General features: G+C 40.2%; 1 protein-coding gene across 6 annotated transcripts; it reads right to left on the bottom strand.

Moving 5' to 3' along the window:
- Positions 1-10,990: 10,990 nt before the first annotated feature.
- LOC116204934 (protein ALP1-like) lies at positions 10,991-15,342 on the bottom strand. Of its 6 annotated transcripts, none has more exons than XM_031537315.1 (5): positions 14,985-15,342; positions 13,506-13,800; positions 11,968-13,365; positions 11,656-11,881; positions 10,991-11,548 (listed from the first exon to the last, which is right to left on the bottom strand). In XM_031537315.1, the coding sequence occupies exons 3-5, from the start codon at positions 12,466-12,468 to the stop codon at positions 11,265-11,267; spliced, it is 1,011 nt and encodes a 336-aa protein (XP_031393175.1). In that variant the 5' UTR covers positions 12,469-13,365; positions 13,506-13,800; positions 14,985-15,342; the 3' UTR covers positions 10,991-11,264. The 6 variants fall into 6 exon arrangements, with proteins under 6 accessions (XP_031393175.1, XP_031393174.1, XP_031393173.1 ...); XM_031537314.1 differs by having other exon boundaries at positions 13,473-13,818; positions 14,985-15,340; XM_031537313.1 differs by having other exon boundaries at positions 13,473-13,800; positions 14,985-15,337.
- Positions 15,343-17,480: the final 2,138 nt, after the last annotated feature.

The following is a 17,480-nucleotide window of genomic DNA, read 5'->3' as shown; positions in this document are numbered from 1 at the left end:
GATAATTCTTTAAATTGGTGCATGAGATAGAATCATTAGCCACAAGAATCATATCATTCACATAGATTAGAACCGCAAGAAATATGCCACCATGAGAGAAGGTGAATAGAGAATGATCAGCCTTGGACTGTTGAAATTCATATTGGATGAGAGCTGTGGCAAATTTGGAATACTAGTTGCTAGAGGCTTGACGAAGGCCATATAAAGACTTTTGCAAACCCGTCCCTAATTAGGATGAGCGGAACAAAAATCAGGAGGAAGCGACCTGTAAACCTCCTCATCCAAATCCCCATGAAGAAAGACGTTATTTACATCAAGCTGATGCATCTCCCATTGTTTAGCAATAGCAATGGTCAATAAATAATGTACCGTGACCAATTTTGCTAATGGCGCAAAAGTCTCATGAAAATCGACGCCTTCAACTTGAGTGAAACCTTTGGCCACGAGCCGAGCTTTGTAAAGTTCCACAATGCCATCTGCACGTTGTTTAATCTTAAAAACCCACTTACAACCGATGAGTTTCTTCTTGGGAGGGAGTGATTGAATGGTCCAGGTGCTATTCTCCTCAAGAGCATGAATTTTGTCAGCCATGACGAGGCGCCATTTGTGATCCTTGGCAGCTTGAGAGTAAGTCCTTGGCTCTGTTTTAGAGTCAATGGCAGCAATGAACGACAATTGGGTGACATTAATATCAGAATAATTAAGATAATGCTCGAGAGGATGAGATGTACTTGAAGAGTATGATGGAATGGGTGATATGATGGGGAGGGGGGTGTAGGGGAGAATCAAAACAACGAGCAGTATGAGAGACAAAATCATTAAGCCAACTCGGTTTGTGAATATTTCGCGAAGCCTTTGAACGAGCTATAGTGTTTGCTAAAGAAGATACCGGGTCGGATATAGTCGTTGGACTGGTAGAGGAAGAAGATGTCAGATCAGCAAAAGAAACTGGGCCGGATCAATCAGCAGGCACAACAGAGTTGGGCGGACTGGGCTCATAGGAATTATTTTGGACCAAACGAAGCCTACTGTCGTTAGTGGGCTTAGTTGAATTTGGCTTGGCGAAAATGGGCTCGGCGGATCTGGGTGCAGATGGACTAGGCAAATGGTGTTCTGATCTAGGCTCAATTGGGCTGAATTCCCCTTGAAACTCTTTTGGGCTGAACTCCCCCTGAACTTCCCATGGGCCCGAATTATCCCAAAATCAGATGCCCAAACTGACTGAACTGGACGAAGCCGAATTGCTGAAAGGAAAATCGGTCTCACTGAATTTAAAATCCCAAGAAACAAAAGCCTCACATTTCTCCAAGTCATAAATCCCGAATTCCATCCCTTCTTTCCAAATGGGTACCCAATAAAAATGCATCTTCTTGAACATGGCCCAAATTTATCCTTGAGATGAGGGTTGTGATGTGCAGAACATAGTAAAAGGAGTTCAAATGGTGTCTTGCCTGATAAAATATTCGAATGCGTGAAATTAATGAGGTGTGTCGCAGCAAAAACACATTCTCCCCAAAAATCTATCGGAAGTGAAGCTTGGAACATCAGTGCCCAGGCTACATTGAGAATGTGACGATGTTTGTGCTTAACTCGTCCATTTTGTTGAAGAGTATCATTGCACGAAGTTTAGTGAATGATGCGGTTGTCAAAAAAATAGTCTTGAACGACCCAACTCATGAATTCCGACTCATTGTCACTTCTCACCATTTTCACTGTTCGATCAGATTGATTCCTGACCAGCTTACAGAAACTAATCAAAAAACCTTGTGCCTCCGACTTATTTCGTAAAAGATAAACCCATACAGCTCGGCTGTAGTCATCCACAATTGATAAAAAATACTGAGCACCAGAAATAGATGAGACCTTATAAGGTCCCCATATGTCGCAATGAACTAATTGAAATGGAAAAGAGGCTTTATTTGAACTACTGGTAAAACTGGAGCGTGTTTGTTTTGCTCGACAACATACGTTATAGAGTGAATTATTGACTGAACGATGCAGGGAAATAAAATCATTCTCAAACTGAATACAAGAAGAAGGATGTCCCAACTGCTTGTGCCAAATATCTTCATCGTCTGCTTTCATTGCCTGTAGTCTCTAAAAAGATGAGGATACTTGTCGTAAAAGCCAAACCCCTCCGTGAAGTCCTACTCCAATTGTACTCCCCGAGGTGCAATCCTGAATCAAGCATAGACTATAAATGTAGTGTACACTACAATTTAGTTCTTGAAATAATTGAGCCACAGACAATAGATTACAATTGAAATCCGACACGTAAAGAATATTATGAAGGACCATATTGACTCCGAATGAGACTTTGCCTATAAAGTTAGCTTTTGTTGTTTCATTTGGAACATGAATAATTGGACCATTATCAATAGGAGTAATATCAAAAAGATTATCTAGACTACTAGTCATGTGTTGTGACACTCCCAAATCAATAATCCAATCAAGATTTGAAGTGATAGGCACAAAATTCTCACCACTTAGTCGATTAACCTCACCATCATCACGAGATATCATTGACATGAGCTGCTGCAATTGGGCCTCAAAAAGATGGGCCAGCTTACTGAAGTTTGCTGGGGAGTTTGCATGGGCCACGGCCGCTGTGTAGTTCGTTGGGCCTTGAGTGAAGGATTGCTGGTCCGAATGACTAGGCCTCCATTGCCCATGGTTGAGTTGGGCTGAGCGTTGAGATGGGCCGCCCGAATATCCATTACTCAGGCCTCCTGAATTAGAGAACTCGGCTCCACCTCCTCTCTGTTGCAGCTGCAAAATCGAAGAAGACGAGGATGGGTTCCTCCCGCCTGGCCGAGAGTTTCCTGAAGAGGTCCCCTTCGAATTCCTTTGATTCCACTAATCGGGACCTGGATATCAATGAAACTGATAGCATGTGGCCCGATGATGGCCATTTCGCCCGAAATCATGAACAACTTTCGCCGTGAAACCTATTACTTCAGAACTTGTTTCCTTGCTGTGTGTGATCAGACGTTGCACTTCATCATGGGTAGCCATGGAATGGGCTCTGTTCGCGTATGGCAACGGGTCATGCTCAAGATTTGCAAATGAATGGTCGAGAATTCTGGGTTATGCCTGATGAGAAATTGATGCACTTTCTTCTTCTCCTTGTAAGCCGTGAGTTGAATTCCAGCATTACATGTGCAAACCGACAAATCGAGGTACAAATCCAATTTATCCCAAAGACTTTTTAATTTTGAATTATACTCTGAAACCGACCTCTTGTCTTGTATGAGTAGGCAAATATCAGTCTTGAGTTCATGAATTTTCACCTCATTACCCTAGGAAAAACGTTCTTTAAGGTCGTCCCATAGGGTCTTCGCATTCTTTGACCCTGCTATAGAATTCTATAGCTCTTCATCCAGGTGATTGAAAATCCACAAGAGTAGCATCGAATTACAAGTTACTCACTGCTCATGGTAAGGTTCTCCTTTTGTTGGTTGTGTCGCCTTGCCTTTGATAAAGCTAAGTTTATTCTTAGCTTGAAGTGTCGTCTGCATTGCTTGAGACCAAGTATTGTAATTCTTGCCGTTGAGTTTGCAGGAAATAAGCTGTGTGCCAGGACCATCAGAGGGAGATAAAACATAAACGAGCGGCATGCTTCCACCCGAAGTGCCGTGGTTTGTGGATTTCGTCATGGTGGTGACTCAGAAAAGAATCGTGGAAGAAGAAGAAATATGTAGGACAAATTCAGAAATTGAAAGGTGACGCTCAGTAAGAATAACTGGCAGATGAGGCTTGGCTATTCTTGGCCGGCAAGAAGATGAGACGGCTGGCCTCAAGACCACTGCTCTGATACCATGTCAAGATTCAGGATTGAGCAGAAGAACTTGTCTTATTTTCATTCATTCGACTGGTATGTGTACATCCAGGTCTAGTAAATAAAATGAAAATAATATCTACGGGTAAACTTGGGGTGACTAAGTATGGTATACATGGATATGTACATAAATTACAAAGGGAAATAAATCTTTCCATAATAAACAACTTCCACCTCCTCCTCGATTGTAAATAGCCACTATTGTTTGCAGATTGAAGAGGGTCGGAGGTGCCTAGGGTACGGAGGCCACTGCAACTGCGGTCTTTGGAGCAGTTGGGTAGGGATCTAAGGGAAACCATACCGTGAGGCATTAGGGTTCCGTCATTGACGGTCAGTCAACTTGCCCGGCCTTCTGTAATGCTATTTGGAAGGTGTATTGACTGATTTTCATGGAAGCGCTCTGTTCTGTTCGCTAATTGTCCCTCATGTGTTCGGATTTTTGGTGCATTTGGGAAAACCCACTTACACCTCCATTATGCCCTCTCCTGAAGACCATAATTCTGTTGTTCCTTTTCCATGCTTGGGGTTGTAGCCTGCTGCTAGTATGACTTGCTCTGTCCTTCTCCTATCTCGTTAGCCTACTCTTCTGCAATGGCCGATTATCATCTGTTCTGCTTGTTGGTGCTTTGTTCATGTTTGCTATGACTTGTCGGACTATTACGTATCTGTTATATACTACTCTTTTGGCTTGTTGGTAATGTTACTGCCTTTGTTCTCCTTATTGGTGTTGCCATGCATGCGTTAAAGGCCTTGCATTTTAGTGATAAATTGCATGCCCCACTGCGATTTGCTTGCTGAGATATTTGGGAAGACCACCGCGACAGGTGCTTTTAGACGTGCGTCGATTGATTTGCCGCCCACATCCTCCAAGGAGAGTAGGATCGAACAACGCGTGCGCATTGGTCAATTCGGCAGCAGCCACGCACCGATGAATTTGGAGGAAGGGACAGACTCTTCAAGCACCCCCCCCCCCCCCCCCCCCCCCCCCCCCCCCCCCCCCCCCCGACATGCATGTGGAGCCCACCTTCAAGCCTGTAAACTTCGTAAACCGAAGAAAGACAGGATGGAGAAGATCGTTGACATTATCAATAAAAGCCTAAGAAAACATTGGGAGACCGATCCGTCAGAGCCGAGCTCCAAGCAGAACAAGTCAGTGACCAGCCCTGCCAAGGTCGATCCATTTAGCAATCAGGCCTGCCTGGAAATACTGAATCCGATGAAAGAAGAGGGAGCTGTTGCAGATAGAGAGTGGCTCGTGGCAATGAATCTTTCAAGGACCCTCATGTTCGTGAGTGTTTTATCATGATGCCTCATAGCGTTAGGCATCTCTGGCTGAACGAGGATGCTGGGAAATGAAGTGGTCTGGGGTGCTCTGACGGTTTTATGCTATTAGTCTGGGGTGCTCTGATGGTTTTATGCGACTACGTTACCGATGACTGAACGTACTTTATTTGTGTTTTTTTCTATTTGTCTTTGCTTCTGTTGCCTGACGATGGTATTTGTGGACTGATGTATTATTATGCCTATGTTTGTGTTTACTATCGTGCTTTCGTTTTACAACAATTTGCGTATTCTGTGTTTGAAAATCGTGTAGGTATTCCAAACATTTACCGTATGTCGTCGGATGAGGAATCACAGGCATATGCAATGGACGAGGACTTTGACTCCACTCCCAGGAGGCAGTAGGCATGTTCCTTATGATTGTCTACCATAGCACTTGGTACTCGGCTGTGAAAGAGGGGGAATGATGAAATCTAACGATAATACGATGTGGTGTAATACAAGTAATACAAGCTAACGATAATACTCGTCCAATGAACCGACAGCGCAATGAAATCTGGCGAATGCTATGGGACAATTGGGAAGGGAATTATTGATGTGTATTGTCGTTTAATATATTCCCATCATGTATTATACGATTTGGTGTAATGTAGTATTAATTTACCTGTTTAAGAAGAAATCGAGCGCACGTGCTCCGTATGTATTAATCGAATGCTCTTCACTGTCCGGATGCTCGTCAACTGTCCTCAATGTTCTCTCATATTCTTTTTTCTCCCTATATCGTTCGCATGTCCGCCAAGAACGACACTATTGCTTTCCACTGGGAAAGGGACAACGGCCAACTGCCATAGACACCATTTTCCTTCTAACAAAGTAATGTTGGGTTCACTAATTTGTCCTGTAGTGTTTTCAAATTTGTAAGTTACAAAAAAACACCATAAACAAACGCCATGTAAATCTTGTTAACGTTCTCCAGTGTGACCGTCAACGAGCTCATCAATGAGGTCACTACCATGACTCGATGATGTCATATTTGGAGATAATGCTTCAAGATTGGCATAGAATCATCCACAAAGCTTCGGTTAATATATCATCTATTAGTGATATTCTGGAGAAGGAGTTAGTGGAGTAACTTTCCTCCTTAAAAAATGTCCATGACCGAAAATATATAGAAGACTTTGTATTAGCCCATTTACTTCTCTTATAATCAAAAAAATATATAGAAAATTAGTAATTATTAGATTCAGGATTCTATTATATTACGCCATATTGAAGTTTATTAATTAGAAATTAGCCCGATCTAGAAATTTTTTATCAAGCCAAAGTTGATTATTAGCTGCCCAGAGATCTCTAATTTAATCACGTATTACTCCATTGGGATTTGCGAGGCATCTCCGCGACTAACAATGAACGGCACCATCCAGTTATGAAGCACAGACGACCAATGGGGCTTCCGCTGACATCCGAAAGCTCAATAACACCTACTAATCTTGTTCGAGACAGGTCGGATAGGGGTAAGGCTCTCTCAACTATATAAGATTGAAACTCGAGATCTTACTTATGAAGAATAAGCATTGGATCATCTATTTAAACCAACCCGTACTGGTTATATACATCTTATTTTCATGAGCTTATGGGATTCAAATAAATTGATTTCACATGATTTTTTAGATAATGAACAGATGAGAACTAATTAATTAAATTTAAATTTCTTAAGATATAGTCAGTTCAAAATACAGTTACTACTGCTGGAATAGTTAAAAGAGCTGAAGAGTATAATGCTCCATTTGTTAACAATATATATATATATTTATTTTTGTTTATGTACTAAAAATTAAAAATTCGAAACGACAAATTTTTATTAATTTGTGACATTATCATATGATACTTCTGTTATATACAAAATTTTCTCAAATTGGAGACGACTCTGGCTAGGAACTTGATACTAAATATGGACAAACATGGAAGAAAATCATGTGAAATCTTACTATTAAAGGCCGACAAGTTAAACGAAACTGCTTACAATTTTTTGAGGATCCCAAATCTGTTTCCGAAAAATATTAATAATATATTTACTTTTTGATAGTACAATTACATGTGAAATAGCAAGTGAATTTAAAAGTAGCTGGTGTAGAGAAAGGACGGTCTGTGTAGTGAAAACAAGAATTTATATTCAGTTTCATAAATCTCCTTTATAATAAAAAAAAAAACAGGTCCAACTTTCTCTAACGACATATTTTTTTCTCCTGACACCATTGTTCTATAAGATTATAAGTCCGGCCAGCCATACATGAAGCCCTCTTAAATTGATAGGAGCACGATTTAATTTCACTTGTAATCTGCATAATATATGATCATAGCTCGGTGCGGTCCTTGAGTTTAGCAAGAATATATTTCTGGGAACCAAGAAAAGAACAAAAAATGAAAAAGGAGAGGACCAAATTCAAACGAAAAAAGAAAGGGGGAAGGACCCAATTCAGAGCCTCATACTATCAATGGGGATGCATTATTTCAATCCAAAAGGGGACAAAGCATGGAACACGTCAGTTTCGGCGTTCGGGTCCAAACGTATTGTCCAATAAACAGGATTGTCCTTCGTGTCTCGTCATAGCAAATAATTATCAGATTCGCTATTCTTAATCAAGAGAGGACAAAATTCAAACGAAAAATGAAAGGGGAAAGGACCAAAAATCAGAGCTCACATTTTCAATATGGATTGCATTATTTCAATCCAAAAACGTGCAAAGCATGGAGCAAGTCAGTTTCAGCTTTCAGGTCCAAACGTATCCAATAAACAGGATTGTGCTTCGTGTTTCACCGTAGCCAATAATTATAATCGGTACTCTTAATCAAGAGAGGACCAAATTCAAACGAAAAACGAAATGGGAAAGGACCGAATTCAGAGCCTCACGTCGTCAATATGAATGCGTCATTTCAATACAAAGCATGGAACACGTTAGTTTCAGCTTTCAGGTTCTAAGCTATTGTCCTATAAACAGGACTGTGCTTCGTGTCTCACCGTAGCAAATAATTATCAAATTCGCTAGTCCTAGTCAAGAGAGGCTATAACGCATTGGCGCATCTATTACCTGGTGACCAAAAGATCTCATGTTCGATACCAAGCGGGACTACTCATGCCATTTTATTAGATATTTAGGATTTATATTTCAACATATATGGCTCATGCATATCTCTTATGATCGAAAAATTTGCTACTCCTAATATAAATTCTCCTCAGAAAGTGTGCAAATAGATGATCTGTGAGACCCATACATTTGCTCGCTTATGTTTTCAACATTGAACAGTAAGGACTTGTAAGTTTGAGTGTTAATGAATTAGCTATTCTTTGAAAACAAGTGATTAAGCAAGTACCTCATATATATTTGAGCCTGAGTTTTGCATTACAATCAAATATGAATGTTCCCCTATTTGTTTTCGAACTCACTCGCGGTAATAGTATTTCGACTATAAATTTGTAGATGGATGGTGCTCCATTGATATCTCATTGGGATTGCAGTGACGAGCCTAGGTCATCTGGTCCTGGTGTAACTATAGCTCAATCGGACATTCCGCGGCGTGATTCAGCCCAACAAGGTTATGTCTTGTGAGCAGGGGCAGAGCCAATGAAGGAGCAGGGGGGCGATTGCCCCCCTGAACTTTGAAAATTTTAAATTTTGTCCCAAAAGTATGAGTTTTTTAATATAAAATTAGTACTTTGCCCTCCTCGAACTTTGAATTTTTTAAAGTTTGCCCCAAAAGTATAAGTTTGCCCCCTGGATAAAAATCTTGGCTCTGCCCCTGCTTGAGAGGGTTGCTATGCCGGTCGTCTCCGACCTCTTTTAGCTACCAAAAAGTAAAAGAAAAAAAAAAGGTATGATATAGGGCAAAACATGAAAAAGAAGAAGAAGATATATACATTTAAGGCACATGAAATTTTCTCATGACTCTATACACGTCAATATAGAGTCAATACTCATCCTATATATATATAGCCGATGGAGAATGAAACAAATTAAAAGATGAAAATTAAAAGGACCAAGTTCATTCCCATGTTATCGAATGAATAAAAAATTGACGAGTATAATAGGTTCTTTTCTTTTGTCAGAAGAAAGTAGAACACCGGAGTGAATGGTCTCCTCGAATCGTAACCATGTAGAATACTAGAGGTGATCGGTTCTGGATACCTTATTTTTTTCACGATACCCGGACCCTACCCTATAAGAAACAGGTTTCAAGATTTTGGAATCGGACTCTACCCTGTTGAATCCTGGAACCGAAACCTAGCCGGAACCTGTATTATACTATAGGTTCCGGGTACCCGATGGAACCTATAAAATTTTTTTTCCCAGTTCCGAGAATACCTAGAATCGGTTCTGTTTGTGCTAACATTTCCCAAAAAAAAAAAAAGGGGCCATTTCCACATAATCCAAATTCTAAGTGCTATGCTAGAAAATAATTGCACATATAAGACAGGATGATTTAATTTAAGAATATCATGTACATGGATGACAGAGAGATACATGTTCTCATTAATATCTGAGGTACTGTCCAGTTTTAGCGTATTATTTGATGGAAGACCTAGTCCATCCAGCAGAACCTCAAGTCCACCTATGCTTTTGAAATGATTCTGACCGCGTGGATTCCCAGATAATGCTGCCTGTAGAGTTCTCAGGGTCAGATGCTGAAGATTCATATCTGACCACTGTTCTTTCATACTCAATCTTCTGATTACACGCAAAAGCTCTGGAACACAGAGAAATGGTTCTCCATCAAACAATGACTCATTGAGTAAAGAGTTATCACTGAGTCCAAGAAAAAGGATACAAAGGCCATTGAATTTTATGAAATGTATGATATTAGATTAGCCGTTTATCAATGAAATAAATCCATGACGAGTTTTCTTTTTTCCACCAAACCGATATTTCCAATTTTTAAAGATTGCTTATTATCAAAATGTAGCTCGACTATATGGAGAGTATAGTACTACATAATGTAAGTCATGTTACACTGATCGAAGTTTATATGTTTTCCCAATAACCAAGAAATTGAAAGAACAAAATCCATAGTCACAAACAATGTAGACCACTATAAGTTGAAAAAATACAGTAGAAATTGCAAAATTTATATCACAATGAGATTCTAGCAAATTTTGCAATAATGTCCATAGTCATCTAAACCAAACATAAATGGTAACAAACGGCTCAAAAAAGATTCATAGTAAATAATTCGCTTTCCAGCAAGCCATAAAATGATTGTACTGCAATGATCACATATCCTGAATGACCTACAAGGAAAATTCTCAAAATACTTTAAAATATGAAGAGTTATTACGGGAGGAAACTCAAATTCCCTACCTTACGGTCCTTACCTACTAACCAATTAAGGCCACCTGCCTCTATCACAGATACAACAGCCTTCTATTGCCACTGAAACCTCGCTTCAGACGGAGAGGCCTCAACGTCAACAGCAGATCAGTGGACGCTAATCGTGAGAATATACCGAAGCTGCTTTGTGGTCTGTCGTGCTCGTCGAGGACCTAAGCTGCCGAAGTGGAGACGGAGAAGCAGCAGCTCGTGCTCGCCGAGGACCCGAGGTGCCGAGGTGGAGTTTGGAGATGAAGGCCTAGCTGGAGCTGGTCACCGACAGTCACAGAAGAGAAGGAAAAAGCAAAAGCTCACCGGGAAAGAGAGCTTCAAGGAGAGTAGGAGACGGAGGGGACTGGACTCGGGAGCCCTCGGAGAGTCGGAGTCGAGACTCAAGAGCAGAGAGAGCAGCTGGAGCCTGGAGATTTTTGCTCCGTTTGTTTTCAGAGTCGTGGTTTAAGATTTTAACTTTAACTTTAACTCAAAATACTACACAACAAAACACACATTTCAAAAGTCAAACTGGTGGGCCCCATATATTATTAAACATACAATCCCATTACAAATAATTATCTATATCGTCCATTCATTCCAATATTACCGGTTTCCTCTTGTTTCCGCATTTCATATTGCATTTGCAATACGATTACGTAATGCATCCATTTCCCTACTTCTCATGTCTACATCAATCCGATCCCCAGTTACATGAGGAGGATTTCGGAATTCATCGTAATATTCCCATGCATTTCCATACTCTTCAAATAATCTTTCGTGATAATTATTTAGCCGAATGAAATTGTGAACACGAAGCATGCAAGAGTAATTTGTCCTTGGCGAAGCGGGCCGTAATTTGACATTGTCCGCAGTATTGCAAATCTGTTCTTCAGCACCCCAAAACACCGTTCGATAACATTACGAACGGATGCGTGACGTTGATTAAATAATTCTTTCTCCGTCGTTGGTGGCGTGTCGTCATTATAATCACTGCGGTGATACCTTTGGCCTTTGTAAGGAGCCAAATACCCGGGAATATTAGGGAATCCCGCATCGACTACATAATATTGTTCTGCAAGCACAAATGTAAATCTAAAATATAACAGAAGTAGAATGTATTTATGAAAATACATAACACGATTGACAAGGGAACATACGATATGAGCATGAAGAACTTACCGCCATATGGTGCAGGGAATAATTCCAATGTAGCGGCATCAGACAGAATTCGAGAGTCATGAGCAGAACCCTCCCATCCAGTGACGACATAAGTGAACATCATGTCATGCGAACAAGCGGCGAGTACATTTTGCGTAATCTCGTTATTCCGATAGCGATACGCGCCTCTCACCGATGATGGCACACAAGCAGACACATGGGTCCCATCGATTGCTCCAATGCAATTCTACAATAATAATGAAAAGACTACGAATTACATTATAAAGCACAAAAATTAGTGGTATTTCAATTTATCACATGTACGACACATACCTGAAAGAATGGGTACCATTTTCGGCAACTCTGAATTTTCGGCTGCACAGCAACGTTCCTCCGTCTTATATACGTTGGTGACAACGAATGAATTCCATGAGCTATTACCTTGATGACTCGTGACACCGTCTCCTTAGAATGTTGAAATCGTTCTGCAACCACGGCCAACCGAGTACTATGTGCAACTACCAATAAGAACATGCCGACCATCTCCTCGACGGTCATACCATTCCTGCTATTTCTGATTCCACAGTTTGCTCTTAGCGTATCGCACAGGTTATGAAATATGTGAGGGTTCATCCTGAAATTCTCGTAACACCTTGTGTCATTGCCAAGAACTTTCTCTATGTAATATCTGCCTTGTAGACGTGAGGTTCGACAAGGAATGTTGCGCGGGACATCTTCTTCGGCCGCCGCAATCTCCAGCGCTAGATAAATCCCCATAAGTTGGGCATCGCTTGATTGGTTATCATTTCGTCGTGAATTCCCGTGTCTTGACATTGTGTGTTCCCTTTAGCTTAGCGAACTATATCGACAAAAAAATTGGCAGATTACCAAAAGCATAGAATTGAAATGATATGGTCAAAGGAATCAAGATTAAAATGTAAAACAAATGCAAGTGCATATCACAAATATCGTAATTGCATGTCACAAGAGTCACATAAAACAAACACATAGTTCAAGCAAAGTAATAGCACACGCAACAAATATAAAACAAAGGTTTGGTAGATGACATAACAAATAAACTCTTAGTTATAAACATATATATCGCATTAGACGATGGACCGTGGCCGTTCAAGGGTCAAGCAGGCTACAAACCCATGGCAACCTTGTATCATCGAGAAGGCACATGAACATACGCCGTGTGTGCTCCTCCCTTGAAAGTCGATCACTAGCAACGAGATACTCTTTTATGGACATGGATGGACGCATTTTATTGAGCACATCCATCGCCTCCTCGATGCTGCCCTTCGCTGGTTTGTCGGGGCTCGTCACGGATTTGCTTTTCTTCGTTTCAGGAGGGGTACAATGTATGTCCTTGTCCCTATTGCTGATATTGCACTTCAACATGTCAAGGCACTCCTGCAACCGCGACCCGGTGGTCGAACTCCTTTTGCGCACACGACGACGGGACCCAGTAACTACTGGTTCGGTAACCTCATGAACGGGGTCATCACTATCGCCGGATCCCTCTTCAAGATTGATCGGTTCTTTCCCACGGCTTGACGCGGCTTGTAGGAACTCCTCATCCATGCGTGCATATGTTTCTGGGCTCTTTGGTGGGTCGGTGGATGAAATTCGTAATGCACCTGTTGCTGTCTTAGACCTGAACAACTCTTTTAATGATGTGTAATGCTTGCAACCTCTGTTCTGAAAAGTCTTGAAGCCGCTGTTCTTCTGCATTTTCAAAAAAAAAACGCAACAAATATAAAACAAAGAACTACTTTATCTGGAAAATTACAAACTGAAAAATGTGTTAGAAGTAAAGGTTAGTGTTACTATACCTTAATAAACTTATCCCAGACATCAGCATTTACCTTTACGGTATTGGTTGTCTCATCCCAGCCGACTCCAGTGTGCGCAATCAGCTCGGTGAACTGCGTGTATTGGATTCTCAGTCTGCGTAGTTTTTGCCGCAACTTGTTGGCGTCGAGACTAGTGCCTGGAAATTGCTCTTCCAGCTCCTTAGTCATTTGTTCCCAGTCCCTGGCTTTCCAATATGTTGTATGCGTCCTTGTGAACTTCTCCAGCAAGATGGTAATGAAAGCGTTCTCCAGCGCTTCAGTCCACTCAACTACGCCTTCACCCTTGGGGGCCATGTCTTTGAAAGAACTATAACAACAATTTATACTACATGCATGTAAAAAAATATGACAAACAACAATGTTTGTGTGCACTTGTTCAATATTCAGCACAAAAACAGACATAATAATATGCAGGCAAGGCAACATCTTCAGTTCAAACCGCAGAGAATATGTCCAAATTCGACGTACAGAACTACAGAAGTGGATTCAGGTGCTAAGATAAACATTCTTGGATCATAAGATAATCAAATACAGAATCAGTTATGAACATTCATACTCGATTATTTCAGTCAACACACCGACCAGAGGAAGACACCTTTCTCTTTTCCCAGAAAAATTGACAGAAATAGCTGCAGCATTCGTGGCAAGATAGGAAACTCTGTTAATTCCCAAGCTGCTATGAGTGTTTTTCCTTTTACTACTTTTCTGTTTTTTTTCCTTCCTTTCAGTTCTTAGTTCTGGCTGCAGTTTGGAAGGGAAGGAGGTTTAGAGAAGCTTCCGCTGTCTCACAGCAAAGAGGAAGATCAAAAAAGAAAAAAAAAGAAACGAAGAAGAAGCAAAGAGAAGCACGAAATTTCATTTCTAGGGGCTTCGGCTTCCCTTACTAGTCCGCATGCAATCACAGGGTGGAAAACGAAATGAATGTCATCCACGTCAACTGCCATCGGATGATGACAGGATCATTAAGTCATGGCTTAGCTTAGGCAGGCATGCATGCATGTGTTTCAATTCATTCTCTATCATCTCCCCGATTCTGCTCTCAAGTCTGTCAACATCCAGCTATATTATTAAGGATGGATGGATGGATATTCAAGCATACTTTCTTAGTTTGAATAACAACTAAATACACACACGAATCATCAGCAAGAGCTCACACAATTGTAATGCTATTTCGAGCACATCCTTCACAGACATTTCATCGAGCATCTGTGCTGCATGTGCCTAGGGCAACCAAACAAATGCAACGAGCATGCTTTCAGACAAACATAACGCAGCAAAACAGATCACTAGTCCAATTGTAAGTAGCGTGAATCGACAAATTGGCCAACAGCAACAACAGATTCCACCTCACAGAAATCAATCAAACCGAAATCGACCAAAAAGGGATCAGCAAGTTCGACCAACAGCATGGCTCGGTAACAACTATCCTCAACCCGGGAATTAAATTTCCAAAATCACAGAATGGAACTTCAAATTGGAGGAAGAAATTACCTGTCGGTTCGATATGGAATTGGTGTCCGACGAAGATGCCTCTTATACCGTAACACCCACTAGTAGGGGCCCGACGATATTTCGACGCCTGTCCACTGATCCCGACAAAATTCGACTGACTTTTGCAGGGCGGATCACTGGCCGTTCAACTGGGGGTAGAGGATATAGCCTGTTCGCCTCTCACCGACAAATTCGCTTTGTAGATCACGGCTGTAGATCGCAGAAGGAAGAAATTTGGGGTAAAGTTTCACGGCTTTTCTTCGCAGAAGGAAGAAATTTGGGGAGGAGTGAGGTGTCTATTATGCAGACGTTGGGTAGGGGCCGTCCTTGTGAACTTTCAGTCAAACAACGAACAGGGCCTTTGCACGGCCTGGGGTGTGGTGGGGGAAGGGTAGATACAGAATGGTGGACCCCACAAACGGTCAAATAAAATTTTTGTCTTCTTCTACAATCACAATCACAATCACAAATTCGTGACTTTAACTCCGAAAACAAACGCATTGTTAGGTTTACGAACAGTGAAAGAGGAACAGCGTTGAGTCTGAGATTTGAGAGTTCAACTTTACCCTCCTTTTTTTTTTTAATAAGTAAGTATATTCCAGTTCCGGATACCGGTTCCTGTTCCGATTCTGGGTACCCTGTAGCCAAGAATCGAAACCAGAACTAATATTCACCAGTTTCGTATTTTAATACCCGGACCCTATCCTATTTTCAATACGAGATACCCGGACCCTACCCGTTAGGGTAGATTCCGACCGGTTCCGGTTATACCCGGTATCCGTGCACACCCCTATAGAATACTAGATTTTCTCCACTTAACATTTTCTGGTCAATTTTTTCTATTTTATTCACATTATACAATTGTTTGAAATACTGCCCGCCTATACAGGAAACATTATGTACAAAATGCAATCACAACATTCAAGCGGAAAGAGCAAAATTAAACCTCAGTAACACTATTTAGCCAATATGGGTCCGTCGGCAGGAGGTGGCGAGTGGGTGGGGTTTTCCCATCCGCAGCCACTTCCTTTTTCAATTTGTTTTTTCATTTCCTTATTTTTAATTTCTTAAATTTCCCCTAATATTTTTAGTGTTTTCAAATATGATCCAAACAAAGTGTCACGCAATCCGATCGACACGTTACGGTACCACGTAATTCCATTAACATGTTATGCTAAACAGTCTGAAAATTAGATTGGCGCATTACGCTCTTTTAGTGTTTCTAAAATAAAGTTTCATATAATTCGGTCGACGTGTTACGTCCTTTTAGTGTTTTCAAATCCGACCCAATAAGGTTCCATGTAATTCAGTCTATGCGTTACATCAATGATCTAATCGTTAGGTCGACGCATTAAGCCCTTTTATTGTTTTCAAATTCAACCTGATTAAGGTACCACGTAAAACGGTCGACGCATTATGCCCAATAATGCGATCGTTATAGTCGGACCATTACCAAAGAAATACTCTTATCTAACTTTTATCTGGAAAAATCAGAAGAAATTTAGTATTAGAAGTACTAGATATACAAACTACGACATTAGTTTGTAAGCACTGAACCTTTTTTGTCTCCTTTTTTTTTCTCCCTTAATTTCCTTCTTTTGTCTAGTATTTCTTCAACATGACCCGACAAGGTAGTAGTGTAACTCAATTGATCGGCCGGATCAAGTGACCTGATTATTATTATTAGACCAGTTATTCCTTAAAAATATAATTACATTTTTCGCCCATATAATATACAAGTTTTTCTCATTTGTCCTAATCACTATAAGATTTGTCATAATACATTTTACTATGTTCTCTCTACCTATTTTACCTTTTTCTAAAGAGTTATACATATATTATGTATTTTATTTTTCGTTACAAATTTCCATTCATAGACATCGTCTTTCTTCGTCTATATTGTATCTTTCTAAGAAATTATATTAATTAAGCACGTACTTTTTGAAATTACAAGTAATATTTTATCTCCCTTTATCAACATGAGATGACCCAACTATGAAAATTAATTTCGTTGTTAATTTATTTTTCATCAATTTATAATATGCAAACATTTCATATTTTTAAAGTTCATCATTAATCGTATATATATTTTTGATAGAAAATAAAAACATCTCATGAAAAATTTATCCTTATCCCTTATGTATATCTATGATAGACCCCCAAAGATCACGCTCTAAAATGCAAATTTTTATATCATGAGCAATTGCTTAAAACCTACTAATTATATTTATGATCTTTGCTTTAATAATATACGCAAAAATATTCGCGTCAAAAGTGTTACTCTCAATTATTAATTGAATTGCCCGTTTCAATTCACAAGTCATGGTATTGCCCAAGCAAAACTGAATTTATTTAGTTGTACAATATAATTTTAGATGATAAAAAGTCAAAAGAGTTACCGACAAAAACATAAAATAGTGTGTTTAGTTGGAGGGACAAGAATTGAGGGGATTAGAATAAGGGGGGAATTTGAATGAGAGGGGATTTGAATTCAGA

Source organism: Punica granatum, chromosome 4 (genome assembly GCF_007655135.1).
Source record: "Punica granatum isolate Tunisia-2019 chromosome 4, ASM765513v2, whole genome shotgun sequence".
NCBI classification, from domain to species: domain Eukaryota; kingdom Viridiplantae; phylum Streptophyta; class Magnoliopsida; order Myrtales; family Lythraceae; genus Punica; species Punica granatum.
The sequence above is the reverse complement of the archived record's forward strand: the minus strand, read 5'-3'. Positions and strand labels throughout refer to the sequence as shown.